At 38.8% G+C, this 17949-nt stretch overlaps 2 protein-coding genes across 2 annotated transcripts; both read left to right on the top strand.

Moving 5' to 3' along the window:
• Window positions 1–3008: 3008 nt before the first annotated feature.
• Window positions 3009–6705, top strand: LOC149003969 (oligopeptide transporter 3-like). The gene is made up of 6 exons (XM_089168330.1): window positions 3009–3562; window positions 3789–3886; window positions 4314–4883; window positions 4998–5253; window positions 5459–5641; window positions 5721–6705. The coding sequence occupies exons 1-6, from the start codon at window positions 3062–3064 to the stop codon at window positions 6336–6338; spliced, it is 2226 nt and encodes a 741-aa protein (XP_089024456.1). The 5' UTR covers window positions 3009–3061; the 3' UTR covers window positions 6339–6705.
• A 6530-nt stretch (window positions 6706–13235) lies between these two features.
• On the top strand, window positions 13236–17169 carry OPT3 (oligopeptide transporter). The gene is given in 7 exon segments (XM_089168447.1): window positions 13236–13839; window positions 14365–14462; window positions 14904–15473; window positions 15554–15809; window positions 16034–16216; window positions 16295–16570; window positions 16572–17169. Coding segments are annotated over 7 exon segments (2232 nt in total). The 5' UTR covers window positions 13236–13329; the 3' UTR covers window positions 16911–17169.
• The last annotated feature ends 780 nt before the right edge of the window (window positions 17170–17949 follow it).

Genomic DNA, 17949 nt, shown 5'->3' with positions numbered 1-17949 from the left:
AATTTTAAATTTCCATTTAATAACGTTAATTACATTCTTCATCTCTCCATGGATCCATTTAATGGCTCACCTCGTGGCTTGTTGCGATAAAACTATATTGTTATTCTATATCCAAAATTATCCAAATTAAACTTAAAGTCACACCAATGAGAGATGGATTGCATTGAGGTGAAAATGTGTTTTTAGCTCATTAGTTCACTCCTGATCAGAACCTGGCTCTTGAGACTAAAACAATGGTGAGAGTGGGCCACCTCTGGGGACGAGAAACCACCTCCAATGATTAAGTAAGTTCAGGTAAGGAAAACCAGATACTCCCCTTGAGGAATAAATGCTCAAGGAAATAAGAAGATAATGTTTTTCAAGGGTAATTGTAAGAGAGTAATGGTTCGAGTATTCAATTTTTTTTTTTTTGGATATGAGGTTCATCGGGGCCAGCTTACACGCACCACGATTACATCCTCAAGGGAGCTTTTTTTATATAATTAATGCAGCCAAATGAGTGCGAACCCAAGACCTCCCCTAGGGAACCTTTAACCGCTTTACTGACCCATCATTGGCAAGTATTCAAATCTTACTGTTGTTCAGACACAGTGATGAATTATATAGCTAGTTCATACCTAAAGAGATAGTGGACGCTTCACAACCCTTAGATGCTTATCTGATGAGATGGTGGGTGGAGATGATTTCTTAGAGAGGCTTGCTCAGTAAGCTAGATTGTGTGATTTTCACGTTAGTTGAAGACTTTGTTGGTGAATCAAGATGTCAGCGTCAGATTAATAATGACAAGACACCAGCCCGCAATTGAGGGAATAAAGAAGTGTAGGTGCAAGGCTCGAGGCAAGCTTGGGATGAAGGAGAAGCTTCATTGTCATCCCTGAGCATTTAATGGCCCTTGGCACGCTCAATGTGGAATTAAATGTCTTGATTGACATCTGGATAATAGACTCGCCACACCCGTTGCCAATGCTGCTTCTACCGAGAAGCCACTTGATGACAGTTGTGCGTCACTGTGATGTATGAATCTTGGGTTCTCAATTGATATTTTTTCCGAGAAGTCCCATGACTAAGATGCGTCAAGTGGCTTATCCTAGTTCAGTGGTTTTATCGGTCATTACCATAACATATTGGAATTTTTTTTCTTTCTCCATGTGAATAGAGGAATTAGACCCTTGACTCTTTTTAAAGCCACGAGCATTGTCTAGCTAAATTGGGGAGGTATGTGTCAAATGCTCAACTCTAACCTCGATGGTAAATCTGACTTGACCTTCAACTATGATCCTAACTACAGAACAATAAATCACTTATATAATTAAAGGTGTCAACGTGGTTCTGAAGCCAACCGTATAAAATTGTACGATACAGAATTGTATCGAAAAATAATATGGTATAGTTTTAAAAAATAATTTTTAATTCGATATAGTACGATATCGGTGTTATATTGACGTTACGTATGAAACCATACCGTTTTGAGAAAGAATAAGGTAAAAATGAAAACATTTTCTTATTTTCAAGAATTATAAACACAAAAGCTTCCAATAGCAATCCATATCCAATGGATTTGGAATCCTTTATCCCAACAGGTAAAGGAATTCATCTCCCTTGCATCCCCCCCACCACATGTGCATGGAGATCCTCTCCACCCAACCTAGTGACCTACCTACCCTTATTACCCACACTCACACATGGTTGACACAAACAGGCAATGTGTCACGCCTTATGTGAGTGTTGGGAGATACGGGCATAGGCAAGTTAGGTGGAGAGGATTTGCATTTTCTTTGGACACTGACAAGGTAGAAGGTAGGTCTCCCTCCCAACATGTGGTGAACGGATGTTAGGGAAGCATAGTCCTCTACCCCGACCCGGATGGTATCTATAGTATCATCATTTGTAGGGATCACCAATCATGTACTCTAGATATGAAACTGTGAACTTAAAATATCCAGACTATTGTCCTTGTACTGAAACAATTGAAAGCCACGTGGCTTTTGTAGCAATTTAAAGCTAAAGTAATTGCCGTAGACCTAAAATTTTATTTTAAATAATTAATTTATTAGGGACAAAGCGGTAGACCCTACTTGGAAGCATACAAATCCACTGACAATTGAGCTTTACTTGAGTGTTGCGCAATAAATATGCAATACCGTGCAATCGATGGTCCAGATCGAAATTGTGGTTTGTGATCAAGACAAAATCTCGACCACTCGTTTTACAATTAAACTTTACTCAAAAAATTACTTATGCGAAATGTAGTGAAACGAAACCACAAGTTTCAATCTAAACCATAGGTTGCATGGTGGCACTGAAGCAATTCCACAAACAATTAGACTTAAATTAAGGAGGAGGCCGCGTCCGGGGCCTCCGCAAATCCGGCCATGGGAGATACGGGGCCGATCAGAGAGAACATCAAAAGGAATAGTAGGGGGGGACGAGATTCCACTCGCGCAAGTGAACCATATCATAAATATCTTTGGGTAAATCTAGAAATTTCTTCCAAAACTCAAACTAACCACAGTTAAGGATAAAAAACCATGACTCTAGAGATTTGAAGTCTGTAGATTTGAAATTTCTAAAATTTTGAAATCTACAGGCTCAAGTAACCAAACAAGCCCTAAGATTACATGGTTTCTACCCCAAAAAAAAATGGAGAAGTTTACTTAGACACATCATCATTGACCAGACCGACGTGGACTCCCATTGACGCTTTTCAGGCACAGTCACCGCTAACTAGACACAAATCGTGCCACAGATCTAGAGTATCAAGTGACGGAATTCGGTAACGCCGTCTACTTAGTCAGCGGAAATGAGACTCACACGAGCTGACATGGCACTGGATTTAGGCCCCACACAAGCCGAAACGTGAATATATAAATTTGTTTTCCCTCCAACGGACACGATGGCGTGCTTGGAACGAATGAGCACGCGATGATCGTACGCTCGAAAAAAGTGGCCCTACAGATCTCTTTTAAATATCAAACTCTTCACTCTTTGAGCAAGCGCCTTGTTTTTCTTTCTTCACGAACTCTGTATTTTCTGAAAACAGAGCATCAGAAACCAACTGATAATGACGCAAAAACATGATTTTTCGAGTACCCAGGAGGAGCAATTTGAAGAGCCGATGAAGGAGGATCGTTGTCCGGTGGAGGAAGTGGCATTGGTTGTCCCTGAAACGGACGATCCTTCGCTTCCGGTGATGACATTCAGAGCTTGGTTTCTGGGTCTGACTTCCTGTACAATTCTTATATTTCTGAATACCTTCTTCATTTACCGAACCCAGCCGCTGATGATTTCGCCTATTCTGGTTCAAATTGTTGTTTTGCCTATCGGAAAATTCATGGCTTCGACTCTGCCTAATCGAAATTTTCAGATTTTAGGGAGAAGCTTCAATTTGAACCCAGGGCCCTTCAATATGAAAGAGCATGTGATTATCACTATTTTTGCTAACTGTGGAGTGTCTTCCGGTGGTGGAGATGCGTACTCCGTCGGTGCCATTACGATCATGAAGGCTTACTACAAACAGAGCTTGAGTTTCATTTGTGCCCTTCTCCTTTGCTTGACCACACAGGTTGGTAATGGTTTTCTTGTAGGGTTTTTCCGAAATGTGGAGAAAATCTATTTCGTGAGCCACTATATGCTGCATTGTGATGTTTCTTTTCTTCTACTAAATTTTCTCTGCTTTGCAGGAATTCTGGGTTATTTGCCTTATGGGTCATAGAATTCCATAATTTCTTTTTGTACTTATCATCTGATCTTTTTCTTTATAACTTTCTTCTCCTCATACTATTTTGCAGGTTTTAGGGTATGGATGGGCTGGACTGCTTAGGAGATACTTGGTAGATCCTGTTGAAATGTGGTGGCCTTCCAACCTTGCTCAAGTATCTCTATTCAGGTCTCTGCCTTTCTGTTTCTGCCCTTCTCGATGCTTCAGAATTTCTGGACCTTAAAAGTTCATGTAAAGTAACTGATAGAACAGAATAAGTTGTTGGGAATTCATGGCTTTCCTTGTTTCAAAAAGAGGGCTTAAAAGAAAACGTTCTGTAAACAACTGACGGGACACATCCCCCCCCCCCCCCTCCAACTGTGTGGTGAAAATTGTGTTATACAGTTTTAGATATAAAATGGGCACTTCATCTTTTTTACTTAGTACTGGTTCTCCTGTAGAATCTGATGAAGATGGTGATTTTCACTCTGGAATATTCTTGGAGCATAATTGTAATTCAAAACCTTCATAATTTTGTGCAGGGTGAACAGTCGTTTCGTTTTTGCAATAGCTTTTTAACACCATCAGTAAAAAATTAATTTTTCTGATGTTGCAGAGCACTCCATGAGAAGGACATTCCATCAAAAGGTCTTACAAGGATGAAATTTTTCCTTCTTTTAACGGTGGCGAGCTTTGTTTACTACGTTCTTCCTGGTTATTTATTACCAATCTTAACTTTCTTCTCATGGGTTTGTTGGATATGGCCACACAACATCACTGCTCAGCAAATTGGGTCAGGGTACCAAGGTCTTGGAGTAGGTGCCTTCACCTTAGATTGGGCTGGGATCTCAGCTTACCATGGTAGTCCACTGGTGGCACCTTGGCATGCTATTGTGAATGTTGGGATTGGGTTCATCATGTTTATCTACATAGTTATCCCTGTATGTTATTGGAAATTCAACACCTTCGAATCTAGGAGGTTCCCTATATTTTCGAATAAGCTCTTTACTTCTACTGGGAAACTTTATGATACCACCAAGGTCTTAACTCCCCGTTATGACCTCGATGTTGCTGCTTATGAGAGTTATGGGAAGCTCTATCTCAGCCCTTTATTTGCTCTATCAATTGGATCAGGATTTGCAAGATTTACTGCAACAATCGTCCATGTAGTGCTCTTCCATGGCAGGTAAACTGCTTCCCAAATTCTAATGCTGAACTTGGAATTCTAATGGCAACTTTCCATTTGTTTACTTTTACGAAAATTAATCTTATCATTCACATATTGGAGTCTAAAATGTAGGGACATCTGGAGACAGAGCAAATCAGCCATGAAGAGTGTGAAATTGGACATTCATGCAAAACTGATGAAGAATTACAGAGATGTCCCACAGTGGTGGTTTATTATTCTGCTAGTTTGCAGTGTTCTAGTATCTCTCTTAACCTCTATCGTGTGGAAAAGAGAAGTGCAGATTCCATGGTGGGGTATGCTTTTTGCTTTTGGCTTTGCATGGCTTGTTACCCTCCCAATTGGGGTCATTCAAGCAACTACAAACCAGGTACTTCATCCAAGTTCCAGAATTTCTTGGCCTTCTCTTCTTCTGCATTCATCATATTATGAAACAAATGCAGCAGTCCGGTATGTTTAAGTGTCTTCAAAATTGGCCATAAGACTATAAGCATAAGGAGGATAAGGAGAAAGCAGATTCAAATTCTGGTCTTTTAACATTTTTTTTCTTCTTTCTTGTCTTATCTACTGAACAGCAACCTGGATATGACATCATAGCGCAATTCATTTTTGGATATATTCTTCCTGGAAAGCCCATAGCAAACATGGTGTTCAAGTTTTATGGGAGAATCAGCACTGTCCATGCGTTGTCATTCTTATCTGATCTGAAACTTGGGCACTACATGAAAATTCCACCCAGGAGTATGTTCACAGCCCAGGTCTGCAACTCAAACCTTTACTGTAGATACTCTTATCGAGAAACAAAAACTTAAAATTGATGGTCCAAATCTTTGGCAGCTGGCAGGGACCATAGTAGCTGCAGTAGTCAATCTTGGAGTTGGATGGTGGATGCTGGAGAACATTGAAAACATATGTGATGTTGAAAACCTCCATCCAGACAGTCCATGGACATGTCCAAAATTCCGAGTCACTTTTGACGCTTCTGTCATATGGGGCTTAATTGGACCAAAGCGGATGTTTGGTCCTGGAGCCATGTACAGGAACTTGGTTTGGTTATTCCTCATTGGAGCTGTATTGCCTGTACCAACATGGCTACTGAGCAGAATGTACCCCGAAAAGAAATGGATTGCATTGATCAATATACCAGTTATCTCTTATGGTTTTGCTGGAATGCCTCCAGCAACACCTACCAACATTGCTTCCTGGCTTGTTACTGGAACCATCTTTAACTACTACATCTTCAGATACAAGAAGGGGTGGTGGCAGAAATACAATTATGTTTTATCAGCTGCATTAGATGCTGGGACAGCATTCATGGGTGTTCTCTTGTTCTTTGCTCTACAGAATCAAGGCTTGAATTTGAAGTGGTGGGGTACTGAGATTGACCACTGTCCGTTGGCTACGTGCCCTACTGAACCTGGCATTGCAGTGAAAGGATGCCCCATTTTAAGGTAGCTAGAGAGTGCATCTTTGAAGGGGTTGGAAGATGAGTAGTGTAGATGTCCAAGTTCGTAACTGAAACAAGCTGTGTGTGAGAGAGAGAGAGAGAGAGAGAGTGATAGATTTTTAATGTACCCTCCTCAGACAGCTAGGTGAACCTTTTCCTTTATAGTTCGTCAGAAAAGAAATTTATATACTCTTCGCTAGTCATTGCCATAATTTTTCCCATGTAATTGACACATTAAAGTCTATTAGCATTCACAAGACTGGAGAGATTATGAATTTGAAGAGGTTAATACTCATATTCTCACAGTTGAACTGACGCTGACCGATATGTATTGGATCAGAAGGAAGGTATACAACCATAAGTTCCCCAGTTTTATTTCTTCTTCTCTTACATTTTATGGGATCTTTTCTATTGTCGTCTGTGGAGTCAAGTATTATGTTAAGATCCATGCATGGTGGAATCCTATTTTTTAAGATAAGATTGCGTGAGAGTGCCTTATAGAAACAAAGAGGACAAATATCACCAAGACAGTGCTTAACCATACGTGAAGCCTACATGATTCAAACCCACAAACCGCATGAGTAACTTTCAGCCTTACAGGGAGAAAGAGTTTCACATGATGCAAGAGATCCTAAGAAAAGAGAACTACAATACCTTTTTTTTAGTGAGAAGAGCCTAAGTTATCTGTAAGTATGGGCCAACAAACCAGAATTCCCAGGAAAAGTTATAGTCCAGCATGAAAGGCTAATGAGTCAGCCACATCGTTGGCTTTCTGAGGCAATGTTGGAATGTAATTGATTTGTAAAGAAGACAGCAGCTCCAAAGAGTCTTCGTAAGGTAGCTTATTTTCATGCTGAACTGTGATTTTTGCTTCTTAGAGAATCAATTACAGCAAGTTTATCCTCTTCAAGAATGATGTAAGCTTGCTTCAACTCTTTTGCATAACGTAGAGCCCTTCTAACTGCAAGAGCTTCAGCCACCACTGAAGATTGTGCTCCACACCCCTCACCAAAACTTGAAGAGCATCTTAACTGTATAATCCCCTTGCAATACCTCCAATTCCTGCTTGTTTTGTTTCCAGAATGCTAAAGTCATCTACCTTGATCTTCGTCATTCCATCTCTTGGTGATCTGTAGAGCTGATTTTCTAATCTGCATGGTTCTTTAGAGTTGCCTTTTTTTTTTTTTTTTGGGTAGAAGAATGGCATTCCAATCAAGTTCATTTCCTGCTGAACAATGTAAAAAGAAAACTCCAGGCAAGTGGGAAGTATTTATCCTTCATTAATCTCCCCCACAGTGAGAACTCCAATACCAACTTCAATTCTATGCATTGATTTCTTTATACAAATGAGGACATAAACCAAACATGAATGAAGAGTAACTGGGCTTCTAACTTGATAAGGCCAACCGTTGGAAGGCCCAACTGAGCTTGGTTATGGATCAAAACTCATCCACTAATCAAAGTCTACATGATGATACTATTCAATCGCTCCCCGAACTCATACTTTCTTAGAGAGGACTTACCAGCTGAGTCAGTTGTTTAATGCATTTCTGATGTTGCTGGTAAATGTATAAACAAATTGTCCAGTTTGTGATGAGTTTCCTTTTAGCCCCCACTAGACAGTATAGAATATGAACTAGCTAAGTAATCCGGAGTGTTTGCAGGGAATGCATTCTCTTATGTTAACTGTGATTGGTCGGCCTCATGTAACTGTGAAGAGAGCTCATCAAGAACTGTTGATATAGATAAGGGTTCTCAAATAAGTGATGAACAAAGAGAATGCGTAAAATCTCTCAGACCCTTCAATCAAGCCCTTTTTCTTTGTTCTTAATGCGAATAAGACAATGGGGGATTCTGTGTAATCTTATCTATTCTCTATTCTCTATTATAAGTGGACTAGGAAGGAGAGACCCTTACCAGAAGATGATGATTGAATAATTATTGGGATTGGCTGTTGGGTTTTATACTCTCCATTTTCATCTTCATATTCACCTTTCATTTTCATGGATTAATTCTTGCTTGGATTGAGAAGAGCCCGTGAATGTGGGGCCTTGTGTTCGAAGGGAATCAATCATATATGGGCAAGTGGGAATAATGTTATGGGGGAAAAGGTTGGGTGTACCAGTGATATATATCTGCTGTTAGCATCTCTTTCTCTATCTCAGTGAGTTATTTTAAATGAGGGTTATGAGACATTGACAGAGAACTAGTATTTCTCAGGCTACATCACATGTGATCAGCTACAGGGATTAATTCTTGGCTACTAATCGGTTTTAATTAAGATGATATTGGCTACATCTTCTAACCTCTCTCTCTCTCTCTCTCTCTCTCTCTCTCTCTCTCTCTCTCTCTCTCTCTATATATATATATATATATATATATTCTCACCACTTCTAAGATTATTTTAAGTTAGCTCTTTTACTTCTTTCAATGTAGGTTTAATCACTTCGTCGTACAAAAGCATTTAAAAGCCCCCACTAAACATGATCATGCGACATCAAATTCTTTTTTTGTACTTTGGAACTACTTTGAACTAGCTCTGGAAGAAAGAAAAAAGAAAAAGATTGAATCTTTTGGTTTGTTGCATTTTTTTTTTTCACAATAACACTCTTTTTTTCTAAAATTTTAGCTTGCATATATATAGGGAGAGAGTTACATATGCATAGGGGCAAAACCCTAGCCAGCCCTAAGGAGATCTGACCTCTTACTCGTATATGAGGTGTTAGATTTTTACCAACTGAACTAAAACATCTGCCTTATTGCGACTTAATGTACTTAATCATATGAATACTTTTTCTTAAAAAAAAGGTAAAAAGAAAAAAAGATACAAACCAAAAATCAGAAACAGATATTGAGAGAAAGATGTTAAGAAGAAAGCAACACCTCAAGATGCACTTAACTAGAACCTTTGCCCTCTAAGAAGTGTATCTTATGTAGGGATTGTTCATCCCTTAACAGAAAGAAAGCAACTCATCAACACACCCAGTCGCTCCTAAAAATGATATTTCGTCAACGAATCATTATCTCTAATAATTACTAAAGTAACTTATAAACTGAACCATTCACTCCTCAACGAGCATGCATTAAGATACCTGATAGAGTAAATATAGTGTTCATACCATTTGCTGTATAAAGGCAAGCAAGTGGTGATCAATAACAGCATAAGATGACTATCCACCAAATTAATGAAACATAAAAGAAATTTTTGGTCAAATTTTCCTATTTTACAGGAAAAAGACCAGGCATTACTAATTAGTCTACTGTAAACTATATATATTATCCTTTCAAAAAAATTTTTTTCATATATCAGCTTTGATTATACAAATTGCCATGTAACCAAAGCTCAAATGGACCACCAGAACACTGTTTCTGTAAGTAGAAAACAAGAAAAAAAAGATCCAAATGCAGATACTTGAAAGGTCCAGCTAACTAGTCTTTTCAACCTTTTCTTCTCAAGAAAATTCAGTTAAATTTAGGTCCATCGATTGTAGAAGATGATCTCACATTCAAGTACACTTAGCTCTTTAGCTAAGGGCTAATGGGCTAATCAGTAAGCAAACAATAAACCTAAATCTCTACTACTGTTCTTCTAATATTCCTTGAAGGACCACCACTTATAATTGTCATCTGTCATCTGGGTTGACATTCAAATTGAGAGCTCATTATTTACCACTCGTTAATGAGTGGAACCTTTGAAGGGTTCAAAGAGACAGATTTGGTTTTTTATTTGTTTGATTGATATGCATTTGATGCTCAACCAAGGGTAGAGTAAAATTTCCTCTTCTTTCATTGTTTTTTTCTTGGATTTTTCCAGATTTGATTGAACTGGAAGCAGGGTATAGTCAGCTAAAAGAGTTGGAGTTTAGTGATGAAAGTTAAGTCACTGTATAGTCATGAATTTTTTGTTAAACATTAAAAATGGTTTAGATCTTATTTTTCAAGTTGACCCACCACTTGCCATAGAATCTTAGGGTTTGTTGTTTGTGTGCGTTTGGTTCTCTTCTTCTCTTCTTCTCTTCTTCTCTTCTTCTCTTCTCTTCTTCCTTCCACAAGGAATCATTTTATAGGCCCATTTTTTCCTGTCTGTTTGTGGTAGATGAGAGGTCTTGAAATGTTTTGCTGTGGCACTTGGAGAAAAAAATACAAGAGACACTTCCCATCAAAGATTTCAATGTCAATCACTTGTTCAAAAAGGAAAATGGGTAAAAAAAAAAAAAAGCTTAAGTTTATCTCCACTTTTCTAGTCTTGCATTAGAAACATTAAAAATTTTCTCTTTTACCCTATCAGGTATGGTTCATTGACAACCTACCAACCTGCCTCTCACATCATATACCTAAGTATAACTGAGCAAGCCATAGACTTTTCATCCTTTTCAACCAAATGAAAAAAAAAAAAAGACTCTTATCATTTATTTATGTCTCAGAGGACCAATGAAGTGATGGTAAAGTTCACTGACAATTTACTCCTTTAAAGAAACTTTCTTTTTGCCAAATTTAGTTATTTTTTAATGGTAAAGTTAAGTAAATCTTTCTAGATAAGATTTTGTTTTCAATTGAATTGTGGGTGTATTTCTAGTGCATTGGGAGGCAGTCTCTTGTTAATTGCCTATAGTCCAAGAAGTATGTGGTTTGATCTTCCATTCACGATGATTGACATCAACTTGGTCAAAAAAAAAAAAATTTATGGAACAATTATTTTAGAAGTTATGAAACTATGTAGAGTAAGGGCATTAATATAAATAAAACATTGGTCTTAACCAACTAAGCCAACCTTGTGGGCCACAACGATGGTAAAAAAGAGTGGAGATCAGAGGCAGTATCTAGATTGAACATTGGAGGGAGAAAATAATGAGTTCAGATCACCTCTCCATCAAGCTAGCATTAATGCATTTTCACCACAGATATTGTGTGGGCTCATGCACAACCTAATGTAAGTCTTACCTTTGAATTATTTTATTATATTCTGACGTGAGACTCACATTAAAAATTAAAAGAAATTAATAGAACTAAAATATAGATAACACAATTATAAGTAAATTATAAAATTCATTGATTATGATTAGATCTGATAAAATCAATTGCTAAAATTCTAATGAGATATAAATTGCTATAATAAGATTTAAATTACTATTAATAAGAATCAAAATTTTAAGAGAAAGTTTAGGAATTCTTGAAAATTGAGGGAGGGGGACCATGGCCTCCCTCGGCCCCTTCTGCCTCAAAGATCCCCTCCGCCAAGAATGCCCTTCCATTTATGTAAGTGTAGGACTTACAACGCCTTTGCGTAACAATGACAGGAGTCTAGATCCTCTTCACCCAGCCATTGCGTAGATCTTTACAACCTCGTTCACATTAGTATTGAAGTCACGCTCACTGGGCCTAACATAGAAGGTCAAACCACAAGTCATCCAGTGGTCCCAATTCCTTTGCTGCCTAGAAATGATTAAAATTCTGAGGTGACAAACTGCCGAGTGACACCCATAAGAATCTTAGAGGTGCCCCCCATGATCTCATCTACCCATTGAGCGAACCAACCACCATTCACTTTACCCCCTTCAACGTGCCACGTGGGTTCCACTTCCTCTCTTACCCTTCCAACATTACACATTTACACACGAGCTCTGCACGAGTAGCTTTTGTCCTTTTAGGCATTAGATACCTGACACCTGTGCTAGACTACGACGCCGTCAATCGCTGAATATGACTAATCAGTGAAAGTAATGAACACAACAGTTACGGAGTAGGGTCACGCCGTTTGCTTAGTCAGACTAATTTGGGACCCACCTAATCTGACATTGCATCAGCTCTGAGGTCCCACACGAGCATTCACACGTACCTCTTGAGACTGGTTTTTCACTTCTGACAACGAGCGGACTTGTGTCCAAAACGAATAGCACGTGGTATCCATACGCGCCAAAAAGTAGCTCCGCACTAAAGACTTTCGTTGGTTCTGGCAATTCCCGCCCCCACAATGTCCATTTACATTTTCGCCCACCCAAAAGAGAGAATTCCATTTTTAATTTCCAGAAATACCCACAGGTCCCACACCTCAAGGCATCTAATTCTAAGCGGAGACGATCCAAAAGAAGTATACCAATAGCCCAACCGGTCTTGGTTCAAACCAAATTCTGAACCGGGTAATATGAAACTCAAGAAAAATTCAAGATTGGAGTCAGAGGAGGTATAGTAAGATTATTAGAATGGAGTTATGATTTCGATTCTACAAAATCAATTCATTAAAACCCTTGAGGTGGTCTTTGGATTCGAAACTCAACAGATGTTGGATCTACCAAAATTAAAATTTATTTGTTGACTCTACATCAAGTCGCTCTAAAATGAAAATCACACGAATAAAATGAAAAAACACTCATACAAAAGAGAAAACTAATAAAAAAAAAAGCTCGAGACCATATACGGCAACAAAGATAGGAAAGAGACCCTACTGCGCAGCCAAGAAGACCTAATCACTCAAACAAAAGCCCCAAAATGAGATTTAAGTACCTCGGTTTAACCTGGTTAGTCAATGATGTCGGATCAAGTAAAATGAACCAAGGAATAAACCACAAACCGTCGGACCAGCATAAAATAGTAAAATACAATAGAAAAAGGATTTTACTGATTAACCCCTTCACACTAGCCGATGCTTGGAGTGAGTGAGGTGGCAGTGGAAAGTCATTTGACTATTAAAGGGACACTATGGTCAAAAATGAGTTGAAACCTTTGTACGGACGAATCTCAAGAACCATTTATTTATTAATCACGGCTGCGAGATCAGAAAATGAGTTATTGCGGATTTAGACGATGAAGGGGTATTTTCGTAAATGGACACATTAATATTCCGCAGTTCCCACGCGATTCTCTTGTATATTAGGCCGTTCTCTTCCTCCCAAATTTCAAATATCCGAACTCTAAAATTCTTGAAACAGACAAGCCTGCTCTGTATTTTCGTGTTTGTCAAGCTCGGTATTCAGAAAAAGAGCTTTGACAAACCAACTGAAAATGGCTTCTGAGGAACAGAAACAGGAATCTAAGAGCACCCAGAAGCTCAAAGAAGAGCCACCGGCGCCGGAGGATCGTTGTTCTGTGGAGGAAGTGGCACTGGTTGTCCCAGAAACGGACGATCCCTCGCTTCCGGTGATGACTTTCAGAGCGTGGTTTCTGGGTGTTATTTCCTGTACTCTCATAATATTTCTGAACACCTTCTTCATATACCGAACGCAGCCTCTGACGATATCGCCTATTTTGGTGCAAATTGCTGCCTTGCCTATCGGGAAATTCATGGCGTCGACACTGCCCAAAAGAAATTTTCAGGTCTTGGGAAGAAGCTTTAGTTTGAATCCAGGGCCCTTCAATATGAAGGAGCATGTGATAATTACTATTTTTGCAAACTGTGGAGTGTCCCCTGGAGGAGGAGATGCCTACTCGATAGGTGTGATCACGGTTATGAAGGCTTACTACAAACAAAGTTTGAGTTTCCTTTGTGCCTTTCTGCTTGTCTTGACAACACAGGTTGGAAATGGTTTTCTTCTTTGGAATTTTTCCCCTTTTCCGATGCTACTGTTATGTGCTTTAGATTAAAGGGTTGGGATCATGCATTAAACTGTTTAATCTACATCTTATCTACTCAAGATGAAGAGAGTACATCTTTCTCATGCTTGATTACACATAGCTTCTCTGTTTTTGGATCTAGGAGTGTTTGTTTCTACTTCTTTGTGTTTTTCTTTTCTTTTTAACTCTTCTTCTTCTTCTCTTTCTTCTTTCTTTTCTTTTCTTTTATTTTTTTTTTTTTAATAAATAGATAAGGCATAGAAGAATTTAGAGGCTAATTGGTTTTCTTTTAGAGGGTAAAAGTGCTGAAAATTTTGTTTTTATACTCTTATATATATCGTAATGTTTCTTTCCGTTTATTAAATCCTCTGCTTTGTATTTATTCTGAATTGTCTGCCTTTTTCCACTATTAGATGAATTCAACAAGGAAACCAAGAATGCATGTTAAAGTTTTGAGAGTATAGTTTCCCTTTGACAATTTTGCAGGTTTTGGGGTATGGATGGGCTGGCATGCTTAGGAGATATTTGGTAGATCCTGTTGAAATGTGGTGGCCTGCAAACCTTGCTCAAGTTTCTTTATTCAGGTCTTTCGCTCATATTTTTTACCCCTTCTCAATTTAAGTTGTTTGGAATTCCAAGATTTACTGATTTCAATATGAAATGCTTAAAAGGAAAGTTCCTGTAAACAACTGGTTATGCATGTCACCCTCCGGATTTGTGAAGAAGATTTGAGGGTGGACTGCAATGCTTGGTGCTGTTTCAGGACGAAAAAGCATAAACAGGAGGGTTTTCATATAGAAAATGAGCACCAGAAAATATTATTAGCTTCGGTTGTTACTAGATTTTCGATAATAGTTGAGTATTCTCTCACAATACAAATAAATGTAGTCATAAATTTTGTCATTTTCAAGGTCATTTATGCATGACAAAACAGAGTCTTGTTTCTTTTTGCAATAGTTTCTTTTTGCAATAGCTTTTCAAAAGCACCAGTAGAAATTATTTACTCTGTAAGGATGATGTTGCAGGGCACTGCATGAGAAGGATTCTCCGTCTAAGGGTCTTACACGGATGCAATTTTTCCTTATTTTCTTGGTGGCAAGCTTCGCTTACTATGCTCTCCCTGGTTATCTATTACCAATCTTGACTTTCTTTTCATGGGTTTGTTGGGTATGGCCACACAACATTACTGCTCAGCAAATTGGATCTGGGTACCATGGACTTGGAGTTGGTGCCTTCACCTTGGATTGGGCTGGAATCTCAGCTTACCATGGCAGTCCACTGGTTGCACCTTGGCACGCTATCGTCAATGTTGGGGTTGGGTTCATCATGTTTATCTACATAATTGTCCCTGTATGTTACTGGAAATTCAACACCTTTGATGCTCGGAAGTTCCCCATATTTTCGAATCAGCTCTTTACTTCTACTGGGCAAACTTATGATACCACTAAGATCTTAACTCCACAGTATGATCTCAATGTTGCTGCATATAACAGTTATGGAAAGCTTTACCTCAGTCCTTTATTTGCTCTTTCAATTGCATCAGGATTTGCAAGATTTACAGCAACGCTGGTTCATGTAGCCCTCTTCCATGGCAGGTTGTCTGCTTTCTAAACTTTGATGCTTAAAGTTGAATATTCATGAAACATCACTGATTGTAGGGCTGTCTAAAATGTAGGGATATCTTGAGACAGAGCAAGTCAGCCATGAAGAATGTGAAATTGGACATTCATGCGAAATTGATGAAGAAATACAAAGAAGTCCCACAGTGGTGGTTTCTCACTCTACTAGTTGGCAGTGTTGTGCTCTCTCTCTTAGTATCTTTCGTGTGGAAAAAAGACGTACAGATCTCATGGTGGGGGATGCTTTTTGCTTTTGGTTTTGCATGGATTGTAACCCTCCCAATTGGAGTTATTCAAGCAACTACAAACCAGGTATTACATTCAAAGTTTTGAAATTGTTTGGCCTTTTCTTCATCTGCATTTGTTTTGCCGATGGATTTGATCCAACCATATGACAGAATAAATGAAGCTTGCATTTTTATCCATTGTTTGTCTTCAATGAGAACTCTTACTAGTAAGCATAAGGAGGATGAAGATAGACTGCAAATTCAATTTTGGCCTTACAATTTTTCCCCCTTCCATTTCTTGCTGAACAGCAACCTGGATATGACATCATAGCCCAGTTCATTTTTGGATATATTCTACCTGGAGAGCCTATAGCAAACATGGTGTTCAAGTTTTATGGAAGAATCAGCACCATTCATGCATTGTCCTTTTTATCTGATCTGAAACTCGGGCACTACATGAAAATTCCTCCTAGGAGTATGTTCACAGCTCAGGTTTGCAACTCAAACATTTACTTGAGATACTCTTGTTTAGAACAAGTATCTTGAATTGACAATCAAAACCTTTGGCAGCTGGCAGGAACTATAGTATCTGCACTAGTCAATCTGGGAGTTGGATGGTGGATGCTGTACAGCATTGAGAATATATGTGATGTTGAACAACTGCATCCAGACAGTCCATGGACATGCCCAAAATTCCGAGTCACGTTCGATGCTTCTGTCATTTGGGGGCTAATTGGACCAAAGCGGCTCTTCGGTCCTGGAGGCATGTACAGGAATTTGGTTTGGTTATTCCTTGTTGGAGCTATATTGCCTGTACCTATTTGGCTACTGAGCAAGATGTTCCCTGAAAAAGAAATGGATTCCTTTGATCAATATTCCTGTTATATCTTATGGTTTTGCTGGAATGCCACCAGCAACCCCTACTAATATAGCTTCATGGCTTCTTACTGGAACCATCTTTAACCACTTCGTCTTCAGATACCGGAAAGGGTGGTGGCAGAGATACAACTATGTTCTATCGGCTGCATTAGATGCTGGGACAGCTTTCATGGGTGTTCTCTTGTTCTTTGCTCTACAGAACGAGGGCCGGAATTTGAAGTGGTGGGGAACTGATATTGATCACTGTCCGTTGGCTAAATGCCCGACTGAACCTGGCATTGCAGTGAAGGGATGCCCTGTCTTTTAAGTAGCTGGGGATTGCATCTGTGAAAGGGTTGGAAACTGAGGAATTATACTGTATGGTAGAGTGGCATAAAAAGGAAGTCCTAGCTTATTGTCGGACATTTATGAAGAATTACTTAGCTTGAACATACCAAGTTGTAAACAAGGTTTGTAAGATGTGAAGAGACATCTCCAACTCTGTAAATGCAACCAGGGAGTATCAGAGCTCCCAAAGCTTAAGCATGTTGTGGAGAGTTCTCATTGTTATAATTTTCGACACCCTCCTCTCTTATTTTCCCCTGCTTGTCCCAATAAGCAGAGTTTAGGGTCTTGATTTGTGGGAAGATTTTATCACTGCTGTATTCTTGGTAGATAGATATGATGCCTTTGAAGAAAACATTCAAGCAGTGTTCCTTCGTGTACAGGCATTTGGATATAGTGTCCCATTAAGATAGTCATTGAACCCTTCAATAGAATGCTATATTGCAGCTTGATTTTTAAGTAGTTACCCCTCAAGAATCAGGGAAACAAAAGCCCCAGAGGATTTGTTTGGTTGGCAAGTAATATTAGGAAAATAGAAAGTTAAATCCATACATTAAGACCATCTCCTGATCCTGCAATGATGAGACCTTCATACAACAGGAACAGTGTTCTGCATTTTGGTGAACATCTTACTTTAACTTCCATGCTTGACATTTAGTTGAAAGTTGAAAATAAAAATCTGTGTTCCAAGGATTCCAATTAGTGTGTTGTTACCAGGAAAAATGGTATTCGTGTATGTGTGTGCCTCAGACAGAGGGAGAGAGATTTCAGCAATGCACTCTTGAAGTTTCTTCAATGGAGATCAAATGAGACACTAGTAAGGAATCATAGGAGAGAGACAGGGGCATAGCAAGAATTATTCAAACACAGCAATTGCGCAAAACAAACTTCCATTACTAAAAATTAGATCAGCAATCTAGGTTGAAGACTATAAGTCATTACAATATCCAATATCCAGTATTCCAGTATGAACGAAATCAAAACAGAAGACTATATGTCTTTACAATATCCAGTATCCAATA

Source organism: Hakea prostrata, chromosome 9, assembly GCF_041222555.1.
Source record: "Hakea prostrata isolate BN-2017 chromosome 9, UWA_Hpros_2, whole genome shotgun sequence".
Lineage (NCBI taxonomy): Eukaryota > Viridiplantae > Streptophyta > Magnoliopsida > Proteales > Proteaceae > Hakea > Hakea prostrata.
This window is presented reverse-complemented; position numbering and strand designations above follow the sequence as displayed.

Coding starts and splice junctions, on each gene's coding strand:
- LOC149003969 (XM_089168330.1), top strand. CDS start 3,062: ATGACGCAAAAACATGATTTTTCGAGTACCCAGGAGGAGCAATTTGAA. Junction 3,563..3,788: donor TCCTTTGCTTGACCACACAG/GTTGGTAATGGT, acceptor ACTATTTTGCAG/GTTTTAGGGTATGGATGGGC. Junction 5,642..5,720: donor GGAGTATGTTCACAGCCCAG/GTCTGCAACTCA, acceptor AATCTTTGGCAG/CTGGCAGGGACCATAGTAGC.